Source organism: Amphiura filiformis, chromosome 5 (genome assembly GCF_039555335.1).
Source record: "Amphiura filiformis chromosome 5, Afil_fr2py, whole genome shotgun sequence".
NCBI classification, from domain to species: domain Eukaryota; kingdom Metazoa; phylum Echinodermata; class Ophiuroidea; order Amphilepidida; family Amphiuridae; genus Amphiura; species Amphiura filiformis.
This window is the reverse complement of record NC_092632.1, coordinates 58,396,357-58,422,790: the sequence shown is the minus strand read 5'-3', so window position 1 is coordinate 58,422,790 and position 26,434 is coordinate 58,396,357. Positions and strand designations below refer to the sequence as shown.

General features: G+C 35.0%; 2 protein-coding genes across 2 annotated transcripts; both read right to left on the bottom strand.

The window, feature by feature from the left end:
* Positions 1–662: 662 nt before the first annotated feature.
* LOC140151915 (uncharacterized) lies at positions 663–2,696 on the bottom strand. Its single transcript, XM_072174226.1, has 2 exons — positions 2,543–2,696; positions 663–2,257 (listed from the first exon to the last, which is right to left on the bottom strand). Exons 1-2 carry the CDS (start codon positions 2,647–2,649, stop codon positions 1,063–1,065), a joined length of 1,302 nt encoding a protein of 433 aa, XP_072030327.1. The 5' UTR covers positions 2,650–2,696; the 3' UTR covers positions 663–1,062.
* A 15,382-nt stretch (positions 2,697–18,078) lies between these two features.
* LOC140152303 (ATP-dependent DNA helicase PIF1-like) lies at positions 18,079–25,994 on the bottom strand. Its single transcript, XM_072174607.1, has 2 exons — positions 25,139–25,994; positions 18,079–18,113 (listed from the first exon to the last, which is right to left on the bottom strand). Exons 1-2 carry the CDS (start codon positions 25,992–25,994, stop codon positions 18,079–18,081), a joined length of 891 nt encoding a protein of 296 aa, XP_072030708.1.
* Between the last annotated feature and the right edge of the window lie 440 nt (positions 25,995–26,434).

Below are 26,434 nucleotides of genomic sequence, written 5' to 3'. Positions count from 1 at the left end.
CTTCTATTCTATCTGAACAATGTAGTTTTGCCATTCTTTGAAATACCATTGTATAATACTCTTTCCTTCTATTCTATCTGAACAATGTAGTTTTACCATTCTTTGAAATACCATTGTATAATACTCTTTCCTTCTATTCTATCTGAACAATGTAGTTTTACCATTCTTTGAAATACCATTGTATAATACTCTTTCCTTCTATTCTATCTGAACAATGTAGTTTTACCACTCTTTGCAATACCATTGTATAATACTCTTTCCTTCTATTCTATCTGAACAATGTAGTTTTACCATTCTTTGAAATACCATTGTATAATACTCTTTCCTTCTATTCTATCTGAACAATGTAGTTTACCATTCTTTGAAATACCATTGTATAATACTCTTCCCTTCTGTTCTATTTAAACAATGTAGTTTTATCACTCTTTGCAATACCATTGTATAATACTCTTCCCTTCTATTCTTTCTGAACAATGTAGTTTTACAACTTTTTTTTTCAATACCATTGTATAATACTCTTTCCTTCTATTCTATCTGAACAATGTAGTTTTACCACTCTTTGCAATACCATTGTATAATATTCTTTCCTTCTATTCTATCTGAACAATGTAGTTGCAATACCAATGTATAGTACACTTGTACTTCCCTTCTATTCTATCTGAACAAAGTAGTTTTACCACTCTTTGAAATACCATTGTATAATACTCTTTCCTTCTATTCTATCTGAACAATGTAGTTTTACCACTCCTAGCAATAGCATTGTGTAATACCGTAGAAGGGTATTTACTACCACTAACGTAGATTCTCGTCTCTTCTATTCCTTCTGGGCAAAATGTATTTTTATCACGTTATGAATTTGATGTAAAATTCGGAAAGAAAAGGCCTCAACTACACTAATATGTTTACGTTTATGGAAGGGGTTATTCCAGACAATAGGCACACACCCATAGAGGAGTAATTTTTCGTGAAAGAAATCTCTAGAATAAGGCACTATAATGCTATAAATCACTGAGATATTTGTCGCCCCTTGACATAGGAAATTACGATATTTAGATTATCGAATCACAGATATATTACTGGAACCACTTCTATGTGAATATTCTTTGCCAACTCTGGTATTTTCACATGCATTTCTGAACGGTGAAGTTCTTTTAGCATATCTCCCGTCAGAATAACGTAGACAATCTTGGGAAGGGAAAGAATGACATCATAGACGCTCCAAAGCCACTCCAGCTGCTGCATGCGGTGGTAACGCTGGTGTACCAAATGTAGTCTTTCAATAGAAGGATGACCGGACAAAACCCTTAAACCAGTTGGGGTGTAATTGTCTCCGTTTAGAAGTTTCAAAGTCGTGAGATTCTTTAGATGTTTGGCGATGAGAATGATTTTATCATCCGTAATGGTCTCACCGTGAAGTTCCAATACTTGCAACTGTGTCAATGTGGAGGTCAGCAGAGCAAAGGTTTTGCTAGAGAGCGCGTTTGTTTGAACTAATCTCATGCATCTCAACTCCTGCCATTTGCCGACAATGGCACAAAAAAACCTGTTGATGTCAATGTTGGAAGTACGTTGAAAAGTATGTTGTCTTATTATTCTATTGAAACTACACCCGAACAATGTGAAGGACTTCAGTTTGGTTAACTTGTAGAGTGGCAACATTGCTGTTGCTTGTCGTGTAAGATGCACGCCATTATTCAATTCATCCCGAGAATCGACATACATGTTGAGAACGCTAAGTTCGGTTAGTTTGGAAAGAGCAACACAAACCTCGGTTGTAATTACCATGAAATGGACGCTCAAGCCTCGTAGATTTTTACACTGCGCAAAGCTTTGTAATAGCATTGTCCATAGATTAAAGTTAACCGAGAATTCACAAAATTTGATAGTGTTAGGCAAGGGCATTATGTCATGAGAGGTGAGAGATTTGTCACCAATATCTGCCGTTTGTGGAGGATCACTCGCAGAATGGAATGAAATAATTTCCAGATTGCCACAATTTTTCTTCAGATACGTTAAGATTTCCTTGTTTACAACCGTAAGATAAATAGTTTTCAATGAGCCACTTGTGTATTTCTGCAGGAAATCCAGGATAGAATATATGTCTTTGGGAAACGCCCACGTTTTACCGCATCTTCCAGTCCAGTTTCTGGCCACATCCCATTGTTGATTAACTGTTAGCCGTTGCTCTTGCCAGAAATCAACATGTGTCCATACTTGTGGGCTAGACAGTATCCTGTAACATCTCTTAGACACCGTTCTGTAAGGGCAGATAAAAATGTAAATAATAATAATAATAATAATAATAATAATAATAATATCTGAGGTGTTAATGCCAAGCTTCCTGATGAATGAATAATGTTTACACTGGAACAGCTGTAATGATAGATGTAGAAAGAGCAGCAGTTATGCACAGGAGGAGGGGTATCAGGAACATCAGAGTCATCAGGGTGAGAGTAGAAGTACTCCGAGAAGAACTGGTAAAGATGGTGGTTATCAAATATCAGTTTGACATTTTTAAGTCAGTTTGATTAAATATGCATACCTCATAACCAGCAGTCGTTCATAAAGAGTGAGAAATGAGAAGATGGTAATGAGAACATCATCGGGGAGGAGGTCAAAATGGCATCCCGAGCACGTCGCTTGATCCATCGTCTTATTGGCTTTGGATTATAAGGAAAACTATCGCATGGATTTTCCAAATCAATGAAAGTAGAAATGATTACATAAATTAGTTAATACCCCAAGTAGTTCTACTGCAAAAAAACAAACAAATGTGTTCAGCAATAAAACACTTTTCTAAACACATTCTTGCTCAATATGTTTAGAGTATTGATAGATACTGTTTAACCATTGAATATTGATGTTTTGGAATTTAATAGTGTTTAACTTCTAAATATGAATGCGTTTAATTGTTAAACACATGCATTTTAGTGTATATGACTGTGCCCCCTGCTCCGTATACGCTCATATATGCAAATGCGATTGATTAAGGGATCAGAGCTTCAAACTCGGGATATATTAAGGGGCACCATTTGATTTCCAGTGAGACGGGAAAAAAACCCCACACATTTCGCCTCACTAATCACTACAAAAAATTGAAATTAAAAAAAAATCTTTTGGCCAAAACTCCCCCCCAATCTAATGGTGTGTCCCTAAGTGGTGACGCACGATGGTGTCCCTTTTTACCGGGCCATGTTAACAACACGGAAGTACGTTGGTGATAAAATGTATATATGCATACTAGTATCAAAATCTATAGGCATTTATATATTAATAACAAGCAACAATTATTACAAATATCAGTATATTGCTTTAAATCTCCCAAATTAGTGTACGAAATTACGATAAAATATTTTAGACTGCGACTTACCTGCTAAAAACTTGTCAAACCATTATCTACTGGTTTAATCATAGACTGGAAGATATTCCAGGATCTATGATTGAAAATGTATTGGAAATCACATGATCGAAACCTGATCAAAACCAATCCACAAAAGAACCATTATCGTATTATTAATTAAAATTTACATAGGTTGTGAATTGTGGTATATAGTTGAAATGGATTAGGGATTTCCCAACCCGATCACGTGACCGTTGGTCGACAGCATCATCGCCCGTGTTAATCACACACACAGCAAAAATGGTCAAGGACTTTTCGATACTCATTTTTCCAAACTCGAGCATAATTTTTGTTAATGAACAAAATAATTCAATCGTTCTACAATTCAAATAAGTACATATTCAGTGTTATTTATGTTAAGTTAGAATATCATTTTGATGTATATTAAGCGACAAATCGCGAATTGAATGCCGCCGGGTGAGATCGAATTTTGCGTAAAATTGTGTATACAAAGAAATGGCTCCAAATATATGCAATGTAGTTTTACCACTCTTCGCAATACCATTGTATAATACTCTTCCCTTCTATTCCATCTGAACAATGTAGTTTTACCACTCTTCACAATAACATTGTATAATACGATTCCCTTCTATTCTATCTGAACAATCTAGTTTTACCACTCTTTGCTATACCATTATTGTATAATACTCTTCCCTTCAATCAATCTGAACAATGTAGTTTTACCACTCTTTGCAATACCATTGTATAATACTCTTCCCTTCTATTCTATCTGAACAATGTAGTTTTACCACTCTTCGCTATACCATTGTATAATACTCTTCCCTTCTATTCTATCTGAACAATGTAGGTTTACCGCCCTTCACAATACTCTTGTATAATACTCTTATCTTCTATTCCTTCTGAACAAAATATGCGTTTTACCACTTAATGAATTTAAAGTAAATTCGGAAAGAATTTACCTCAGCTATACTGATATTTGCACAGTCTTTGCCATTACATCGCATTATACGAGGGATTCTGATAAATATCAATCTCAATCTGGTACCTTGGAGTGAAACTCTAAAGTATTATTTTTAATTGAAATGAAATAACGCCGAACTAATCGCTAATAGCATTGTAAGAAAACAGGTGCCAATATAGTATTTTTACATCCACATTCAATACATTGTATGTGCTAATGTGCAGGTGTTTTGATATTGCAGCTTTCAAACTATCTTATATCTAAAATTTCCCGGTACTATGAAATTACCTTGCTCGATTTAAGCTATACGCGTCCACCTGCAAAACGTGAATCGTATACCCAAATAGTATACTTCTATGCGATCGTAGCCTTATGTCACCCGGTACTATGAAATTGCCTTGCTCGATTTAAGCTATACGCGTGAACCTGCAAAACGTGCACCGTATACCCGAATAGTATACTTCTATGTGAACGCAGCCTTAGAGTGAAACTCTGCAGTATTATTTTTAATTGAAATGAAATAACGCCGAACTAATCGCTAATAGCATTGTAAGAAAACAGGTGCCAATATAGTATTTTTACATCCACATTCAATACATTGTATGTGCTAATGTGCAGGTGTTTTGATATTGCAGCTTTCAAACTATCTTATATCTAAAATTTCCACGATCTCTATACATGGCTCATAAAAATCAATTTAAGAATGCTCAATACTGATTTTTAAAATTTAATTTGAATTGTCGTCTGAATCGATATTCATGTGCGGAAAGTCACAATAAATTTGTATCAACGTGGATTTATTTTGCTTCGTTAAAAGGCAGTTATTGTGATATTCATGATATTGAAGCCATTTCATTTTCAACACAGCAGGTGAATTGTTGAAAAAATTAAGAAGAAAGATTTCTTAACAAGGGGGCATTTCATTGTAAATAATTTGAAATTTTAAGTCTCTTCACGATACAATAATGCTTTCCCCTTCTTTTCGATTTGAACAATGTAGTCTTATCACTCTTCGCAATACCATTAAATAAAATATTATTCTATTCTACCTAGTAATATCTATGATTCAGAGGAAATAGAAAATGGAGTTTGTAGGCAACAGTAACTTACTCATCTGAACAGATGTATCAGTAAAAGAATCCAAAGACAGCGTTGTTGTGTATACGTTTGAGAAAAAGAATGGAAAAGCACTTCAACATGTTCAATGATATCTTTAATGTGTAAGTACTTGTTAATACAAAATTCAATTCAATTGAATTTCCAATATGAAGTATACATCTTGTATATTAATCAGCTAAGTACCTGTAACTTATAAGAAAATTACAAACAACGCTATATAGCTACCCATCTTATTACCTTATCACCAGCAGCCATCTAATATCTTATTTCCCCTGTGCAAAGAATTGTCAAGATTGAAATACTGAGACAAAGATATTACACCTTGAAGACACTTTGCAAGTAATTTGTAAGAACAAATCCATCTTTTCGCATAGGGATTTTCTAGATGACTAGTCGACGAGATTATAATCCGTACCACTAGGATTTCAAACATGCATCCACCACGGCACAGTTCTTTAACGCCAATATGCATTTACACTCATAGAATGAACTTAGTCAGTGTTGTGAACAAAAACTCATACACAACCAGTTGAGGTCGACTTTTCAGCAATGATTGTTAAATGGATGGTATAGAACTATACGCCATCGGACATGTTGGAAATGAAATCATTTGGCTTATATTATGCGTGTTGACGGTATTGCCAACCAGAAGGCAAACTGAATTGCATTGTTGATATATTACATTGGTGAATATTTGTAGGAGTGTGGAAATATATGTAACGTAAGTTGAGAAACATATCCCCACGGGGAAACTCAACCAGTGAAAAAAACTACGGTGAACGAGATGCAAAATAATTTCAGGAATACTCAATCCCGGGGCACAACATCAATTATTTGGTGGGTCTGTTCCCCTTAGAACTGTAAATGTTGGGTCTTTGGGAGCTGACGGCACATGTAAAGGCGGTCTTTCGGAGAACTGTCAAGTCTTGTTTAACTTTCTGTTAAAATAGCTTAACAAAAACAGATATGAGAGAAATGAGCAATTTGGGAGTGATCGAAATCAACATTATCAAGGGTCTTTCAGGGCTCTGCTTTTGGTAAAAAGTCAAGGGTCTTTCGGAGCTGCACTGTTCAAAAACAGCAGTCATTTTCGGGGGAGCATAATCGTATTGTCAATTGTGTTAATTTTCCCCCTCCTCGGTATTCAAGTTATTTGTTTTCTAACTTGTATTATTTCAACTATATTGTGCTATATTGTGAACCCCTCATTTGAATTTTATTTTCGTAAAAAACGTTAACTTAGTGTATATGATACGCATAGAATTAGTTAATGCGTATTGCTACAACCACGAGAACAAGATGAATGCATATCTTTAAGAATACATATCCGTAAGAATAGGTTGAATAATATCTTTAGAGTATTATATCAGATTCCTATATGAGCAGTGTTTTTAAATTTCGGAAAAGGTTGCACAACTATAAATCAATATTAAGAATCAAAGAAATTGGGAAGTTTTTGTGAAAAATTTGGGCCGTGTATTAAATGTAGGCTTGAAACCAAGCATCTGTCAAGATTTAGAAAGACTCTTGTGTTTTTAATCAGATTTTTAACGTATTTCTCAAGCCGCCAGGTTTCTGGGTAAAATCACAAGTGGCCTGAAAATGGGATGAACAAAATTGATAGTCTTCGCGGTCCAGTACGAAAATTCAATGGTCACCAATATACTTATTTTTGTTTGCAATAACATTGTATAATACTCTTCCCTTCTATTCTATCTGAACAATGTAGTTTTGCCACTCTTTGCAATACCATCATGACCATTGTATAATACTCTTCCCTTCTATTCTATCTGAACAATGTAGTTTTGCCAATCTTTGTAATACCATTGTATAATACTCTTCCCTTCTATTCTATCTGAACAATGTAGTTTTGCCACTCTTTGTAATACCATTGTATAATACTCTTCCCTTCTATTCTATCTGAACAATGTAGGTTTACCACTCTTTGCAATACACTTGTATAATACTCTTACCTTCTATTCTATCTGAACAATGTAGTTTTACCACTCTATGCAATACCATTGTATAATACTCTTCCCTTCTATTCTATCTGAGCAATGTAGTTTTACCACTCCTTACAATACCATAGTATAATACTCTTTCCTTCTATTCTATCTAAACAATGTAGTTTTACCACTCTTTGCAGTACCATTGCATAATACCCTTCTCTTCTATTCTATCTGAACAATGTAGTTTTACCACTCTTCGCAATACCATTTTATAATACTCTTCCCTTCTATCTGAACAATGTAGTTTTACCACTCTTCGCAATACCATTGTATAATACATTTCCCTTCTAATCTATCTGAACAATGTAGTTTTACCACTCTTCGCAATACCATTGCAGAATACTCTTCCCTTCCATGCTATCTAAACAATGCAGTTTCACCACTCACTGCAATACCATTGTATAATACCCTTCTCTTCTATTCCATCTGAACAATGTAGTTTTACAACTTTTTGCAATACCATTGTATAATACTCTTCCCTTCAATCAATCTGAACAATGTAGGTTTACTGCCCTTCGCAATACCCTTGCATAATACTCTTATCGTCTATTCCTTCTGAACAAAATATGCGATTTACCACTTAATGAATTTAAACTAAATTCGAAGAGAATTTACCTCAGCTATACTGATATTTGTAAAGTCTTTACAATTACATCGTATTATACGAGGGATTCTGATAAATATCAAGCTCAATCTGGTGCCTTAGAGTGAAACTCTGCAGTATTATTTTTAATTGAAATTGCACAACGCCGAACTAATCGCTAATAGCATTGTAAAAAAACAGGTGCCAATATAGTATTTTTACATCCACATGCAATACATTGTATGTGCTAATGTGCAGGTGTTTTGATATTGCAGCTTTCAAACTAACTCATATCTAAAATTTGCACGATCTCTATACATGGCTCATAAAAATCAATTTAAGAATGCTCAATACTGATTTTTAAAATTTAACTTGAACTGTCGTCTGAATCGATATTCATGTGTGGAAAGTCACAATAAATTTGTATCAACGTAGATTTATTTTGCTTCGTTAAATGGCAGTTATTGTGATATTCATGATATTGAAGCCATTTCATTTTCAACACAGCAAGGTGAATTGCTGAAAATATGAAGAAGAAAGATTTCTTAACAAGGTATGTTATCTTTTGTAAGAATATTTCATATAAGGGGGTATTTCATTGCAAATAATTTGAATTTTTAACTTTCTTCACGATACAATAATGCTTCCCCTTCTTCTTTTCGATCTGAACAATGTAGTTTTATCACTCTTTGCAATACCATTAAATATAATATTATTCTATTCTACCTAGTAATATCTATGTTACAGAGGAAATAGAAAATTGAGTTTGTAGGCAACAGTAACTTACTCATCTGAACAGATGTATCAGTAAAAGAATCCAAAGACAGCGTTGTTGTGTATACGTCTGAGAAAAAGAATGGAAAAACACTTCAATGATATCTTCAATTTGTAAGTACTTGTTAATACAAAATTCAATTCAATTGAATATCCAATATGAAGTATACACCTTATATATTAATCAGCTAAGTACCTGTAACTTATAAGAAAATTACAAACAACGTTATAGCTACCTGTCTTATTACCTTATCACCAGCAGCCATCTAATATCTTATTTCCCCTGTGCGAAGAATTGTCAAGATTGAAATACTGAGACAAAGATATTGCACCGTGAAGACACTTTGCATGTAATTTGTAAGAACAAATCCATCCTTTCGCATAGGGATTTTCTACATGACTACTCGACGAGATTATAATCCGTACCACTAGGATTTCAAACAGGCAAATTCACTATGTCACAGTTCTTTAACGCCAATATGCATTTACACGCATAGAATGAACTTAGTCAGTGTTGTGAACAAAAACTCATACACAACCAGTTGAGGTCGACTTTTCAGCAATGATTGTTAAATGGATGGTATAGAACTACGCCATCGGACATGTTGGAAATGAGATCATTTGGGTTTATATAATGCGTGTTGACTGGATTGCCAACCAGAAGGCAAACTGAATTGCAATGTTGATATATTACATTGGTGAATATTTGTAGGAGTGTGGAAATATATGTAACGTAAGTTGAGAAACATATCCCCACGGGGAAATTCAATAGTGAAACAAAATAAAACTGAGTTTGACTATGGTGAACAAGACGCAAAATAGTTTCAGGAATAATCCATCCCGGGGGCACAACATCAATTATTTGGTGGGTATATTCCCTACAGAACTAGAAATGGTGGATCTTTGGGAGCTGACGGCGTATGTAAAGGTAATCTTTCGGAGAACTGTCAACAGTCTTATTTAACTTTCTGTTAAAATAAAGTAAATTCTGCTTCCAACGCAATTTACAGATTTGTAATACAATCGCCCGTTTTTGAATAATGGCCATTGTTTAAGGGGGATTAGTTACTTTTTTTGAGATGTTTATAATACTCTTTCCTTCTACTCATTGCAATACCATTGTATAATACTCTTCCCTTCTATTCTATCTGAACAATGTAGTTTTACTACTCTTTGCTATACCATTATATTATACGATTCCCTTCTATTCTATCTGAACAATGTAGTTTTGCCACTCTTCGCTATACCATTCTATAATACTCTTCCCTTCTACTTTAGTATTCTATCTGAACAATGTAGTTTTACCACTCTTTGCAATACCATTGCATAATACTCTTCCCTTCTATTCTATCTGAACAATGTAGTTTTACCACTCTTTGAAATACCATTGTATAATACTCTTCCCTTCTATTCTATCTGAACAATGTAGTTTTATCACTCTTCGCAATACCATTGTATAATACTCTTCCCTTCTATTCTATCTGAACAATGTAGTTTTACCACTCTTTGAAATACCATTGTATAATACTCTTCTCTTCTATTCTATCTGAACAATGTAGTTTTACCACACTTCGCAATACCATTGTATAATACTCTTCCCTTCTATATATTCTATCTGAACAATGTAGTTTTGCCACTCTATGCAATACCATTGTATAATACTCTTTCCTTCTATTCTATCTGAACAATGTAGTTTTACCACTCTTCGCAATACCATTGTATAATACTCTTCCCTTCTATTCTATCTGAGCAATGTAGTTTTACCACTCTGTGAAATATCATTAATTGTATAATATTCTTTCCTTCTATTCTATCTGAACAATGTAGTTTTACTACTCTTTGCAAAACATTGTATAATACTCTTCCCATCTATTCTATCTGAACAATGTAGTTTTACCACTCTTTGCAATAACATTGTATAATACTCTTACCTTCTATTCTATCTGAAGAATGTAGTTTTACTACTCTTTGCAATACCATTGTATAATACTCCTCCCTACTATTCTATCTGAACAATGTAGTTTTACCACTCTTTGCAAAAACAGTGTATAATACTCTTCCCATCTATTCTATCTGAACAATGTAGTTTTACCACTCTTTGCAATAACATTGTATAATATTCTTTCCTTCTATTCTATCTGAACAATGTAGTTTTACCACTCTTTGCAATACCATTTCAGTTTTACCACTCTTTGAAATATCATTGTATAATACTCTTCCCTTCTATTCTATCTGACCTATAACTTTAGTTTTACCACTCTTTGCAAAAACATTGTATAATACTCTTCCATCTATTCTATCTGACCTATGTAATTTTACCACTCTCGCACGTTTTGTGTTTTGTCTACTAAATTTATAATATCCAGTGTAAGTTTTTGCCTAATTGACCTCAAAAACACTGATATTTGTGCAATCTTTATAATGACATCGCATTGTACGAGAGATTCTGATAAATATTAATCTCAATCTGCTACATTAGAGTAAAACTCTGCAGCAGTATTATTTTAATAGAAACTTTGCATAACGGCGAACTGATCGCTAAAAGCATTTTAAGATTACAGATGTCATTGTAGTAGTTTTACATTCCCATCCAATGCATTGTGTGTGCTAATTTGCAGGTGTATTGATATTGCAACTACAACCAACTATCTCATATCCACGATCTCTACGTGGCTCATAAAAATCCAACCGATTTAAAAAATTGATATTCATGTGGGGAAAGTCACAATAAATTTGTAACAACGTAGCCTAATTTAACTACGTTAAATGCCAGGTGTCGAGATAACAATGAAAATATGTCGCCGGTTTTGTTTTTAACACTGCAATATTCCTAAACACTATTTATTATTATTATTATTAACCAACACTTATATAGCGCCTTTACCGCTGGATTCAAAGCGCAATAAAAATAAAAAACAAAGAAGCAAAAAAACAAGAAAAACTAAACATAGGAAATCTGAAACACGTGAGTTTTGAGAGCAGATTTGAAGGATTCAACTGTTGGAGAATTACGAATGTGATTTGGGAGATTATTCCAAGCTCTGGGGCCAGCCACTGAGAAGACCCTGTCTCCAGCACATTTATGTGTCTTAGGGACCATAAGGTTAAAGTTGTGACAAGAACGGGTGGTTACTGACCCAAGACGAGGTTTTTCCACTATCAGACAGTCTTTCATGTACTGGGGACAGAGTCCATTCAGTGACTTATACACACACAGGAGAAGTTTGAACTTGATGCGGTCTTCAATACGGAGCCAGTGCAAGTCAGTGAGCAAAGGGGTGATATGGCAAGATTTTGGTTGTTGGTAAATCAGCCGGGCACATTTGTTTTGGAGCTTCTGTAAACGATTCAGATCTTTATGTTTGATACCAGTTAACAGAAGATTCTCTTACAATGTTAGCACAAGTATCAAAATCTATGAATCTGCGAATCCTGTAAATCTTCTCTTCTCTTCTCTTCTCTTCTTTCTCTTCTCTTCTCTTCTCTTCTTCTCTCTTCTCTTCTCTTCTTCTCTTCTTCTTCTCTTCTCTTCTTCTCTTCTCTTCTCTTCTCTCTCTTCTCTCTTCTCTTCTTCTTCTTTCTCTTCTTCTCTTCTCTTCTCTTCTCTTCTCTCTCTTCTTTCTCTTCTCTTCTTCTCTTCTCTTCTCTTCTCTTCTTCTTCTCTTCTTCTTCTCTTCTCTTCTCTTCTCTTCTCTTCTCTTCTCTTCTCTTCTCTTCTCTTCTCTTCTCTTCTCTTCTCTTCTCTTCTCTTCTCTTCTCTTCTCTTCTCTTCTCTTCCTTACCTCTCCGCTCGACTGTTACTTGTGTCTTGTTATTTTATTTATTTCGAACGTTGCAATTAGCTGTTGTTACCTTTGTGTACACAACTATCATAACATTATGGCACAGAAAATCAAATTTAGCTTCAATTTAGATATAACTTAAAGGTCATGTGCATGTAATTATGGAATCTTGCTTTTGGAATTGACTTTTTCTTTCAGCAAAATTGTCGGTACTACGAGTAATCAAATTCTATTTGTATAAAATCACATGATAATTTACAATTACATCGTATTTTTCCGATGGATTGTATGTCAATATCAATCCTAAATCTGGTACCTCATTTAGCAGAAATATACAGCGGTATTATTTTTTTAATTAGAACTTTAATTAGAAATCTAATCGTTAATATAATAAAGATTACAGGTGTTAATGCAGTATTAATTTTGTACATTCACATTCAATGCATTGTACGAGCTAATGTACAGGTGTTTTGACATTGCAACTTACAACAAACTATATCTCATATCTATTAATTTTCATGATCTCTACATAGCTCATGAAAAATCCATTTATGAATGCTTAATTTCGAGTTTTAAAATTTAATTTGAATTATAGTCTGAATTCATGTGGGAAAATCCACAATAGATTTGTATTAATGCAACTTTATTTTGCTTCGTTAAAATATCAGGTACCGAGGTAACAATAAAAATGTCACCAGTTTTGTTTTCAACACCGCAAGATTCCTCAACACTATGAAATAATAAATAGGTTTTATGTTGTAAGAATGGAGTATTGCGCTGTAAATAATTTCAGTTTTACCACACTTTGCAATACCATTGTATAATACTCTTCCCTTCTATTCTATCTGAACGATGTATTTTACCACTCTATGCAATACCATTGTATAATACGCCGGGATAATACGCTTCCCTTCTATTCTATCTGAACAATGTAGTTTTATCACTCTTCGCTATACCATTGTATAATACTCTTCCCTTCTATTCTATCTGAACAATGTAGTTTTACCACTCTTCGCAATACCATTGTATAATACTCTTCCCTTCTAATCTATCTGAACGATGTATTTTACCACTCTATGCAATACCATTGTATAATACGCTTCCCTTCTATTCTATCTGAACAATGTAGTTTTATCACTCTTCGCTATACCATTGTATAATACTCTTCCCTTCTATTCTATCTGAACAATGTAGTTTTACCACTCTTCGCAATACCATTGTATAATACTCTTCCCTTCTAATCTATCTGAACAAAGTAGTTTTGCCACTCTTCACAATACCATTGTATAATACTCTTCCCTTCTATTCTATCTGAACAATGTAGTTTTACCACTCTTCGCAATACCATTGTATAATACTCTTCCCTTCTATTCTATTTGAACAATGTTGTTTTATCACTCTTCGCTATACCATTGTATAATACTCTTCCCTTCTATTCTATCTGCACAATGTAGTTTTACCACTCTTCGCAATACCATTGTATAATACTCTTCCCTTCTAATCTATCTGAACAAAGTAGTTTTGCCACTCTTCGCAATACCATTGTATAATACTCTTCCCTTCTATTCTATTTGAACAATGTTGTTTTATCACTCTTCGCTATACCATTGTATAATACTCTTCCCTTCTATTCTATCTGCACAGTGTAGTTTTACCACTCTTCGCAATACCATTGTATAATACTCTTCCCTTCTAATCTATCTGAACAAAGTAGTTTTGCCACTCTTCACAATACCATTGTATAATACTCTTCCCTTCTATTCTATCTGAACAATGTAGTTTTACCACTCTTCGCAATACCATTGTATAATACTCTTCCCTTCCATTCTATTTGAACAATGTTGTTTTATCACTCTTCGCTATACCATTGTATAATACTCTTCCCTTCTATTCTATCTGAACAATGTAGTTTTAAAACTCTTCGCAATACCATTGTATAATACTCTTCCCTTCTAATCTATCTGAACAATGTAGTTTTACCACTCTTCGCAATACCATTGTATAATACTCTTCCCTTCTATTCTATTTGAACAAAGTAGTTTTGCCACTCTTCACAATACCATTGTATAATACTCTTCCCTTCTATTCTATCTGAACAATGTAGTTTTACCACTCTTCGCAATACCATTGTATAATACTCTTCCCTTCTATTCTATTTGAACAATGTTGTTTTATCACTCTTCGCTATACCATTGTATAATACTCTTCCCTTCTATTCTATCTGAACAATGTAGTTTTACCACTCTTCGCAATACCATTGTATAATACTCTTCCCTTCTATTCTATTTGAACAATGTAGTTTTACCACTCTTCGCAATACCATTGTATAATACTCTTCCCTTCTATTCTATCTGAACAATGTATTTTTACCACTCTTTGCTATACCATTGTATAATACTCTTCCCTTCTATATATTCTATCTGAACAATGTAGTTTTACCACTCTTTGCAATGCCATTGTATAATACTCTTCCCTTCTACTCTATCTGAACAATATAGTTTTACCACTCTTTGTAATACCATTGTATAATACTCTTCCTTTCTATTCTATCTGAACAACATAATAATGTCCATAATTTACCATTAAAACATGTGCATCGTTTTGCAATAATGTGTTATTTTAAGAAACAAATCTCAAAATAATTGTAAAGAAACAAAAGCCATAAGCCCAAAGAAAAAGAACTCCACAGGTAGTAGACTCAGCACCGCCTGAAGGGAAGCGAACATGTTGAAGTTTAAAACCATCTGTTGAATGTCAGTGAGGTGCTACTATTAATTTGTTCAAGTTTGATGTCATCTAATAAACTAAGAGCCATCTACATGATCTATGCGATAGGCAGTGTGTATTCTCTGATGCCAAACGGTTATTTCCTGCAAATGTTATCAGGGTTATCATGTGCCAGCAACGATTCCCATTTTGCAACACTTTCATGTTGCGATGGTTAGAAAGGCTTAAACCACATATTGATATTTTTAACAATTCCATAATTATGCACAAAACTCTACCTTCATATTTTTTTCAAGCATTCCATGTCACCAAACATCAGTTAATAGCATGTTATCTTTTTTCAGGCATTGTTTTTTGCTACTTGCATTTACCAGACTTTCGCAATAATTGAGGTATAGACTGTTCGGCAATTCCCGTAGCCATTCACGCCCTTTGCAACGAAATTGAAACGACATTATCAACGTCAAATTCCCACGTTCGAATGCTGATCGGTTGGGATGAAATTATGGATATTTGTGTGTTTCAATGCTGCTTACTTGTTGGTTTAATCTATATAAAATTATACATATTTAGAATGAAAAAAACTTTGACGAATCTAACTGTGAAGTCAGATATATGTAAAACTGCTTAGTTTTGGAGAAAAGTATAACAAAGCATGATTTCGATCCAATTTGATTTTGGACAGAAAAATCTTTAGTCAATATTTCTTATTTATTTTCAAAACCTATATATATATAAAGATCTCGACCCACTTCGTTGCAAGAAGAAGTTTAGTACTTGACTATTTTTGATGTGTTCAAACACAAGAAGTATTTTAATATGATGCAGTCGTTACATATATTGTTTGAGCAGCAATACTTGTTGCTACTTGAAGCTTCCAGGCAGAGTTAGTTATTGCATCTATTATTGTAGTCTATCTGTAAACGATAGAACCTACAGATGTCAATCATATTCATCATGGGCCTTTCTGCCATACTCTTATCAGGTTAGTACCGACAGCTGATATCATTTACCGTCATGACTTGTCTTTTATGACTGCTTCAAACGATTCTCTCTGGTACCGAACGCGTGGAATAGGATAGTATAGTATTGAATATGATCCCGTTTCTTCCAAAAGGGACTTACTTCTCAAGTTCTCATTCACGATGTCACATTGAAGTCCCTGCACATGATTAAGTTTTTGCTGGGTAGTCATATTTTAAGCGTAGGCTAGAAGGGAACTATATTTTAAAAAATGAATTATACATTTATGAGCACAAATAATTGATGAAGAACCAAATGCTGATATAAAGGAAATATAGGAAACCTATATTGTTGCAATTTCCCCTGCGATTATAAAATCAGTCTAAAGGCAATAAATTAGCACAAACACACTTGCATAGCCTACATGTACGCTCCTCACTCTATGCTTATAAACATCGCAAACTTTCACCTAAAACACTAGTCTGTGTTACAGACTGGGAAGCTGATTACTACCCGCGAGCTACCAACATGTGTAGGAGTATAGCATGATCTTTGCAATACCATTGTATAAATACTCTTCACTTAAATTCTATCTGAACAATGTAGTTTTACCAATCTTTGCAATACCATTGTGTAATACTCTTCCCTTCTATTCTATCTGAACAATGTAGTTTTACCACTCTTCGCAATGCCATTGTATAATACTCTTCCCTTCCATTCTATCTTAATAATGTAGGTTTACCACTCTTTGCAATACCATTGTATAATACTCTTCCCTTCTATTCTATCTGAACAATGTAGTTGTGCCACTCTTCGCAATGCCATTGTATAATACTCTTCCCTTCAATTCTATCTACCACTCTTTCTCTTTCCCTTCCCTTCCCTTCCCTTCCCTTCCCTTCCCTTCCTTCGCTTCCCTTCTCCTCTCCTCTCCTCCTGTCTCCTCCTCCCTCGTCTCCACCCTACCCACCCACCCTACTCCACTCCACCCCACCCCCCCACCCACCCACCCTACCCACCCACCCCACCCTACCACCCTACCCACCCCTACCCACCCTCCACCCCACCCACCCCACTCCACCCCACTCACCCCACTCCACCCACTCCACTCCACCCACTACTCTACCTACTCCACCCACTCTACTCCCACTCTACTCTACTCTCTCCACTCTACTCCACTCTACTCCACTCTACTCTACTCTACTCTAAAATGCTCTACTCCACTCTACTCTACTCTACTCTACTCTACTCTCTCTCTACTCTACTCTACTCTACTCTACTCTACTCTACTCTACTCTCCTCTACTCTACTCTCTACTCTACTACTCTACCTCTACTCTACTCTACTCTACTCTACTCTACTCTACTCTACTCTACTCTACTCTACTCTACTCTTCTCTTCTCTTCTCTTCTCTTCTCTTCTCTTCTCTTCTCTTCTCTTCTCTTCTCTTCTCTTCTCTCTTCTCTTCTCTCTTCTCTTCTCTTCTCTTCTTTCTCTTCTCTTCTCTTCTTCTCTTTCTCTTCCCTGCTCTTCTCTTCTCTTCTCCTTCCTTATTTTCTCCTCTCTGTCCTTCATATTCCTCTCTCTACATTCCTTAGCTCTCCGCTTGACTGTTACGTGTGTCTTGTTATTTTATTTATTTTGAACGGTGCAATTATCTATTGTTACCTTTATTTGCACAACTATCATAACATTATGGAATGTACACAGAAAATCAAATTTAGCTTCAATTTAGATATAACTTAAAGGTCATGTGCATGTAATTATGGAATCTCGCTATGTGGAATTGACTTTTTCTTTCAGCAAAATTGTCGGTATTCCTGGTAATCAAATTCTGTTAATATAAAATTACAAGATAATTATTTTCTTTTATGCAATCATTATTTAATTGGACAATGATAACCTTAAAAGCTTCGACACATATTTAAAATTTGCCCATAATTTGTTTCAATCTCTCTAATATTCAGTAGCAAATTCTGAAATGGTTTATTGTCGTTATATATATGCTTTTTTAAACTCATAGAATAAAGAATGCATGATGATGATGATGATGATGATGATGATGATGATGATGATGATGATGATGATGATGATGATGATGATGATGATGATGATGATGATGATGATGGTGGTGGTGGTGGTGGTGACGATAACGATAATGATAATGTCAACGACAACGATGACGATAGTGATGAACAGATATTTTTTGCTGTATAGCCAAGTCAAATTAAGAAAAATAAGGGATTAAGCCACCACTAATTGCAACAGAATCTATTAAATTTTAATCCAACTGGCCTCAAAATAAATCACAATGATTTCTTTACATATGAACGTCACACAATCGGTCAAGGTCAACGGGGCTCAATGGATTTTGATCTCAGGGCTCAATGGATTTTGATCTTTTTTGCCATGGTACTATTCTTTTTTTAAAGTTTTTGCAAGCGGAGTATTCTGAGACCATTTAAAAAAATTAAAATCAGAGAATTTTTCAATTTTTGTCCCCTGCGGAATCCAAATTTTGACATTTGACCTCTCTCCTATAATTCAGGAACTGTACATCGGAGATAAGTCAAACTATACGGTTTCTGAATCCTTAATACATTGGTATGGTATTTTTAACAAGATTTGACCAACATTAAAAATTCACCCCTGCATACGCGGCCATTTTGGATTTATGTTAATTAGGCACTGTTAGGCACTACTTGGATTTTCCGGGACTTTTGATATATTTTTGTATGACCTTTTGGGAGATCATATGAAATTGATTCTGTTGCAATTAGTGGGGTGATTTCATAATTTGACTTAGCTGTTATTCAGGTGTTGCCATGTTTACCGTATAAAGGTCGAGGGTTTTAAGAATAAACGACGAGAAGCTGAAATAACCGGTTATGAAAACATTGCTACATGTTATACTCTCTCTTAGATCGCAAGAGTCTCATCATCCACACCAAATCACTGTACGTGCAGCGGTTTGTGTTTCCCATTATTTCAGTTACTTTTATTATCTTCTTCGTGGTATTAGCTTCCCCTTTCTTAATCACCAGGCCTTTACTTCAGTAGTGATTTATTGCATTGATTGAAACAATATTTTTCCATTGTAAGCCTACCTACTATTTCACATGGACATTTTTATTGCAAGTTTTACCCGGAGTATCATAAATCGACAACATGAGGCGGAATTGTAATTAATTCTGTGAATATGAGAAGCAAGGCTTTAACGTACCATCAATAAATACGATCGGGAATATTCTTCCTGTTTATTTATGCTATCGAGTGATTATTTTTCCAAATGCACAATGTTGTTTGCCTTATTTAAAGGCGAAACTGAGACATGGTGAGCTAAACTGGGAAGTTATCCATCATTTTCGAGAACAAGTTAGATACACTATGCTAAATCAGAAACACAAACGTGTTAAAAATCATCATGCTTGCATTTAAAGTAGGCTAACATATTCTGCAAGTTATATATACGGACAAAATTAGGCATTTCAGTCAATGTTGGTTTCTGCATCGAAGCTTAGGTGGTACTGCACCCTTGATAAATTTGTGACTATTTTTGCATTTTCTCAAAAATAGTAAGAAGACACTGGTAACAAAAGTTATATGTATATGATAGGGGCAAGGAACCCAATTACCACACTGAAATTTCAGTGAGTGAAGACAAGCGGTACGTTATTTATGATAAGAAAAGAGGTACCGCTAGAATGTACCTCATTTCTTAACATATATATAATATATTGTACCGCTTGTCTTGAATCACTGAAATTTCAGTGAAGTAATTGGATTCCTTGCCCCAATAATATACATAACTTTTGTTGCCAGTGTGTAGTTATTTTTTGAGAAAAATGCAGAATTAGTCATGAAATTTATCAAGGGGTGTAGTACCACCTTAAAGAGACTTTAAAATTCCCGCAATACGTGGACTTTTGTATCTTTTTACTGGAAGTCATATTTGCCGAAATTCCTTCCCAAAGGTAATTGGCGTATTGTACAATAATAGATACAGCTTGGATGTTAATTCATCTCCTTTGTTATGCAATACGCTTATTGTATTGTGATCGTGGGAAAGCCTTTCGGTCAAACTCACTCCAGTAGAGCGTACATAGCTTTATGATTTTCAGCACTGCTAATGAAATCCCTTGTTGTAATTTTTTTAAATTAAGAAATACCTTTATAAGAATGAAGACTTATCCTGTGCTTTTAAGATACTCTTAAAATTGCATATATTTTTTATCTTCCGCGCGCCTTTAAGGTCATAGTCTCCGGTATGTCTATTCAATAATGTCGCTGAATAAAAATCAGGGAAGAAGCATGCAAAATGTATTATATCCAACTCATATACTGTTATACATTCAAAAAGAAAAGCCACACACGATCGAAATATGTTCGACATTTCAATCGTTAGCACATCTCAACTTGCATTTCGGTATATCGTACAGCAGTTTGTTTCATTTAGCTGACGTGAAACAACTCTCTGCTCTCCTATTTTATCTAAAAATGTAGTTTGACCACTTTTTGCAATACAATTGTATGCTCACCCCCTCTGAACAATTTCTGTTCAATTCTAATCTAACAATGTAGTTTCACCACTCTTTGCAATACCAATGTATAATACTTTTCTGTTCAATTCTAATCTTACAATGTAGTTTTACCACTCTTTGCAATACCAATGTATAATACTTTTCTGTTCAATTCTAATCTAACAATATAGTTTTACCACTCTTTGCAATACCAATGTATGATACTTTTCTGTTCAATTCTATAATGTAGTTTTACCACTCTTTGCAATACCAATGTATAATACTTTTCTGATCAATTCTAATCTAACAATGTAGTAGTTTTACCACTCTTTGCAATACCAATGTATAATACTTTTCTGATCAATTCTAATCTAACAATGTAGTAGTTTTACCACTCTTTGCAATACCAATGTATGATACTTTTCTGTTCAATTCTAATCTAACAATGTAGTTTTACCACTCTTTGCAATACCAATGTATAATACTTTTCTGTTCAATTCTAACCTAACAATGTAGTTTTACCACTCTTTGCAATACCAATGTATGATACTTTTCTGTTCAATTCTAATCTAACGATGTAGTTTTACCACTCTTTGCAATACCAATGTATGATACTTTTCTATTCAATTCTAATCTAACAATGTAGTTTTACCACTCTTTGCAATACCAATGTATGATACTTTTCTGTTCAATTCTACTTTCTTATATAGTATCTTTTTATGTACCATCATTGTGTATGTATTCGGGGATCAAACCTCAAAAAGTGAAGATAGAAGAGTAAATGGCATGGTAAATAAAAATAGTTTAAAATTCATCGGAATAAAAGTTAAGAAGGGAGAACGTGTTTCTATTAATTTCATGATATTTGACATTTTAGCATGCTATATAAAACATCTTTCAAAGCTTCTCTTGCACGCTAGGGAAAAGGTCTGTTATTTTGAACATACAAGTTGTCTTCATTGTTCCAGATACAAAGCGTAGCGTGTTTCATGAAAACGTGCAGACTTTTTTGCTACTGCCTCACGAGTTGACGGGTTACTTTAACGGTTACTAAAACGTCGACTTGCTATAAATAAACATGCCAACTTGGTACTGTTAAGGCTTCCTATGACTACTTGGTTATTAAAGATAAGATCGTGATGAGTCTTCAATCAGCATTATTATTACGCTTTTACGTACGACACTGACCACAATTTCTTTAATTTTACAGATAGGGGTGATTTCCCTTCAAATGTGTTCTGTGACGTATAATTCGCTCGGCAATTATGAGATCGATTGTTTTACAGAAGGGAAAAGACATTTTTACGGGAGTGAGAGTCCGCGATGTGTGGGGTCATATTTTTTTTGCCACAAAAATAAGAGGGTCATTATTTTTACCATAAAAATAGGGGTGGGATCTTCACATTATAAAAGGGTAATTACGATCAAACTACAAGCGAATTCTTTCCAAATGAACTACAAGAAGCTGGAGATCATGCCTATATACTAGTATAAAACTATATAACATATTGACAATTAATTGTCATTGAAAAAAAGAACTATATATTAGCTATACAGTTTGCGGCACGGCAAATGGATGAAAAATTTAATCATAATAAATAATGATCAATTTACCAGTAGATAATTAATCTATAGTTGAGCGAGCTAAAAGGACATAGTTTATATGATGTTAGAATTCTTGTATGATGTCTTTACATACATACTTACTGTAGTCAGGATCATCATGAACAAATTCACTGCTTCATGCAAATAAAAAACGTGGCCCTTAAACAACCTGTTTTTATAGATAATTTAATTTTGCACAATGCTAAATATTTTTGACCTCAGCTCAGTCAATTATTAAGAGACCACTATAGGAAGAAAGACAAACTAGACTTAAACTCCTATGTGTAACATATCATTTCGTATTTCCAACGAGCAACCTTAAATTAAGAGTAATTATTTCGAAAAGCAAATTTGCTTGCCAATATTACTTGTGGATACTATGTCCAATTATAAAATAGAACTAGACTTAGCTGTGGTCTAAGACCACGAACACAGCCGTGTTGTGACCCCTTAATGACCTTTGACCCCAAAATATATGAAAACCACATAGACATTGGCTAATGTCAATATATGTGTGCACGTGGCATCACACTTTGCCATGTTATTTGTGGCAGAAGGGGCATTTTGAAGGTTTTTTGTCTCAGACCGGAAGTGACCCCTTAATGATCTTTTACCCCCAAATAAAAAATACCACGTATATACTAAGTAACATCAATTCATGTATGCATGTACCGTCTCTGTGCTATATTTTTCTTGGCTGATAAAGTTTTTTGAAGTTATTTCGTTTTATACCGGAAGTGACCCCTTAATGACCTTTGACCCCAAATCTGTGTACACCCCATAGACACTGGGTAATAACAATGCATGTGTGCAAGTGGCGTCTCTGTCCTACATAATTTGTGGAAGAAGATGCATTTTAAAGGTATTTCTTTTTATACCGGAAGTGACCCTTAATGAGCTTTGACCCCAAATAAAAAAATATCACATATACATTGGGTGACTGCAGATCATATGTGAACATACCGTTACTGTCTCATGTTTTACTGAGCTAATAAAATTTTTTGAAGGTTTTTCGTTTTATACCGGAAGTGACCCTTTAATGACCTTTGACCCCAAATCTGTGTACACCTTATAGACACTGGGTAATTACAATGCATGTGTGCAAGTGGCGTCTCTGTCCTACGTAATTTGTAGGAGAAGATGCATTTTGAGCTGAAATCACGTTTTTGACCCCTATGACCCCTGCGTGACCTTTAACCCAACACGTTTCATGTGACATGTAGGGTCACGGTCAATGATCATTGTGACCAAGTTAGGTCAAAATCGATGTAAGTATGTGAGTGCTAGAGCAAATGTAATGGTTGACAGAAGAAGAAAGAAGAAACAAGATATACGATCGGTTGCGGTCACCTGCGACCGCGAGCACAGCCACCAGGCGGTTTTGTTGATAACCGGAAGTGATCCCTTAATAACCTTTGACCCCGCAAAATATTACATACTGCTCAGGATGTCATAAGGAATATTCCTGGTGAATTCCAGCTTAATCGGAATTTATAAATGGATTTTGATTTTTTTAAATTTATGATTGACCTTTTGACCCCTTTAATGACCTTTGACCTCAATGAAAAAAAATCCTTATGTACAACGACAAAATGTATTGGTTTGATTTAATTAAAAAATTCTACTATGTTTAGTTGTTGAGATAAAAATTCTCAAAGTTATTTAACTAAAAACAGGAAGTGAACCCTTAATGACCTTTGACCCCCAAAATAAAAATACCGTGCATACATCAGGTAATACCAATTCATGTATGATGGTTATATTGCTCTGGTCTGTTTATATTTTGAGATAAAATTTTTTTTTTAATTTTTAATAATTTTGGTTTTTGATCGAAAGTAACCCCTTAATGACCTTTGACCCCAAAACTGTAGGCATCCTAAAGACCCTGGATAGTAGCAATGCATGTGTGCTAATGGCGACTCTCTGCTATGTAATTTGTAAAGACAGTGATTTTTGAATATTTTTACAAATTTGTAGGTTTTTGACCGGAAGTGACCCCTTAATGACCTTTGATCCCAATTCTGTGGTATAACTTTTGGACACTGGCTATAGGGAATGCATGTGTGCAAGTGACGTCATGATGCTATGTTATATGTGGAAGGAGTAGCATTTTTAGTGAAAATCCAAATTTTGGCCATTGACCGGAAGTGGATGACATTTGACCGGAAGTTGATCATGTGACATCTGTGGCACCACCAAACGGTTCTACTGACCAAGTATGGTCATCATGCCTGAAAGCATGTGGCTACGATGGCTGATTATGATGTTGACAGAAGAAGAAGAAGAAACAAGATATACGATCGGTTGCGGTCACCTGCGACCGCGAGCACAGCCACCAGGCGGTTTTGTTGATAACCGGAAGTGATCCCTTAATTACCTTTGACCCCGCAAAAATATTACATAGTGCTTAGGATGTCATAAGGAATATTCCTGGTGAGTTTTCAGCTTAATCGGAACTTATACATGGATTTTGATTTTTTTTTAAATTTATGATTGACCTTTTGACCCCCTTATTGACCTTTGACCTCAATGAAAATAAAACCTTATGTACACCGACAAAATGTATTGTTCCAATTTTAATTAAAAAATTCTACTATGTCTAGTTGTTGAGATAAAAATTCTTGAAGTTATTTAGCTAAAAACAGGAAGTTACCCCTTAATGACCTTTGACCCCCAAAATCAAATTTGACATATACGACAGTTGGCATTTTTGTCGAGTTGCAGAATTCGATACCTTTAAATACGCCAGAAACTCCATTGCACAGACCGTCAGTCACATCAACGTTCGATATCAGCATAACTCGGGCACCCACTGCTAATTTCAGTTCATCTGCCAAAGTTGTGTTGCGATCTTTGCGTGTTGTCTTATGTGGTTGCTCATTTCTTCTTATGATTCGCCCACCTGTTTGATCAATGTCAATGGCTTGTATCGTATGTATATGTGTACTCAAGGTAGCTAGCATTTTCTCATTATGGTCATCGACATCATCGTTGCGATAAAATAGATGCATTGCGTCATCGGGAGCGGATAGTCCGTTATCGTGGTTACCGGAAACTGTACGTGACTGAAGTAACTTCATATCAGTATCGCTTATTGGTTCATTTCGTTTCCTTGTGCGAAGTCTGTTCAGCATTTGAGCAAAGACGACATCATCTTTTTGACGCATAATTTCTGTCAGTTCAACAACATTGAATAGGTTCCAGAGGTCCATTAATATATCATCACGTGGAAGACACAATGGCGTTCTTGGAGAAATAGGCGGTAATTGATAAAAATCTCCAACTGCAAGAATTGACACATTGCCAAAGTAAGTGGTGTCTGAACAACCTTTGATCTGTTGCAATCGACCATTTATATAGTCAAACTGTGGTACACTCACCATAGATATTTCATCAATGATGACAAGTTGTAGGTGTCGATACTTCATTCGCAACGTGTTTACAGATTCTTCTGCAAGAGGCGTGTAATGATGTGATCCTCTGGGAGGTATCTTTAACCCAGTGCAGATTGTTTGGCCATATATATTAAAGGCGGCAGTTCCCATGTGGGCAAGTAGTAAAACAGTCACTTCCTCAGCATTTTCTGTCATTGGAAGAAAGGTTTTTCTAGCATAATATGTTATGCACTTGATCAGATGTGATTTCCAGTTCCAGCTCCTCCAGTAAGAAATATGTGGAATGGTGATATGGTATGGTCACTGGCCTTGTCATTGCACCACTTAGTAACATAGTTAAATAGTTGACGTTGTTTGTCGTTCAACTGTCGCATCATAGATTCTGCTTGTTCTTCTGTAATTTCAGGACGGCATGTTTCTATTGCACACCTCGGTAAATCTTGACGTTGCTGTTGCGGCTGCTGTAATTCAGGAATTTCGATTTCAGCAAGCTCGTCATCTGAATCCTCGTACAAATTACGCTCCAATCTATCATCCTGCTGTTGTTGTTCTCCTTGTGGATTTAAAGCATTCCATGCATCTTGAAGGTCGGGTATTTCTTGGAGTGCATCCCATGCATTATCTAGGGCACCGTT

Coding starts and splice junctions, on each gene's coding strand:
- LOC140151915 (XM_072174226.1), bottom strand. CDS start 2,649: ATGGATCAAGCGACGTGCTCGGGATGCCATTTTGACCTCCTCCCCGAT. Junction 2,258..2,542: donor GAACGACTGCTGGTTATGAG/GTATGCATATTT, acceptor CTGCCCTTACAG/AACGGTGTCTAAGAGATGTT.
- LOC140152303 (XM_072174607.1), bottom strand. CDS start 25,994: ATGACAGAAAATGCTGAGGAAGTGACTGTTTTACTACTTGCCCACATG. Junction 18,114..25,138: donor AGTTTCTGGCGTATTTAAAG/GTATCGAATTCT, acceptor TTATATTAACAG/AATTTGATTACCAGGAATAC.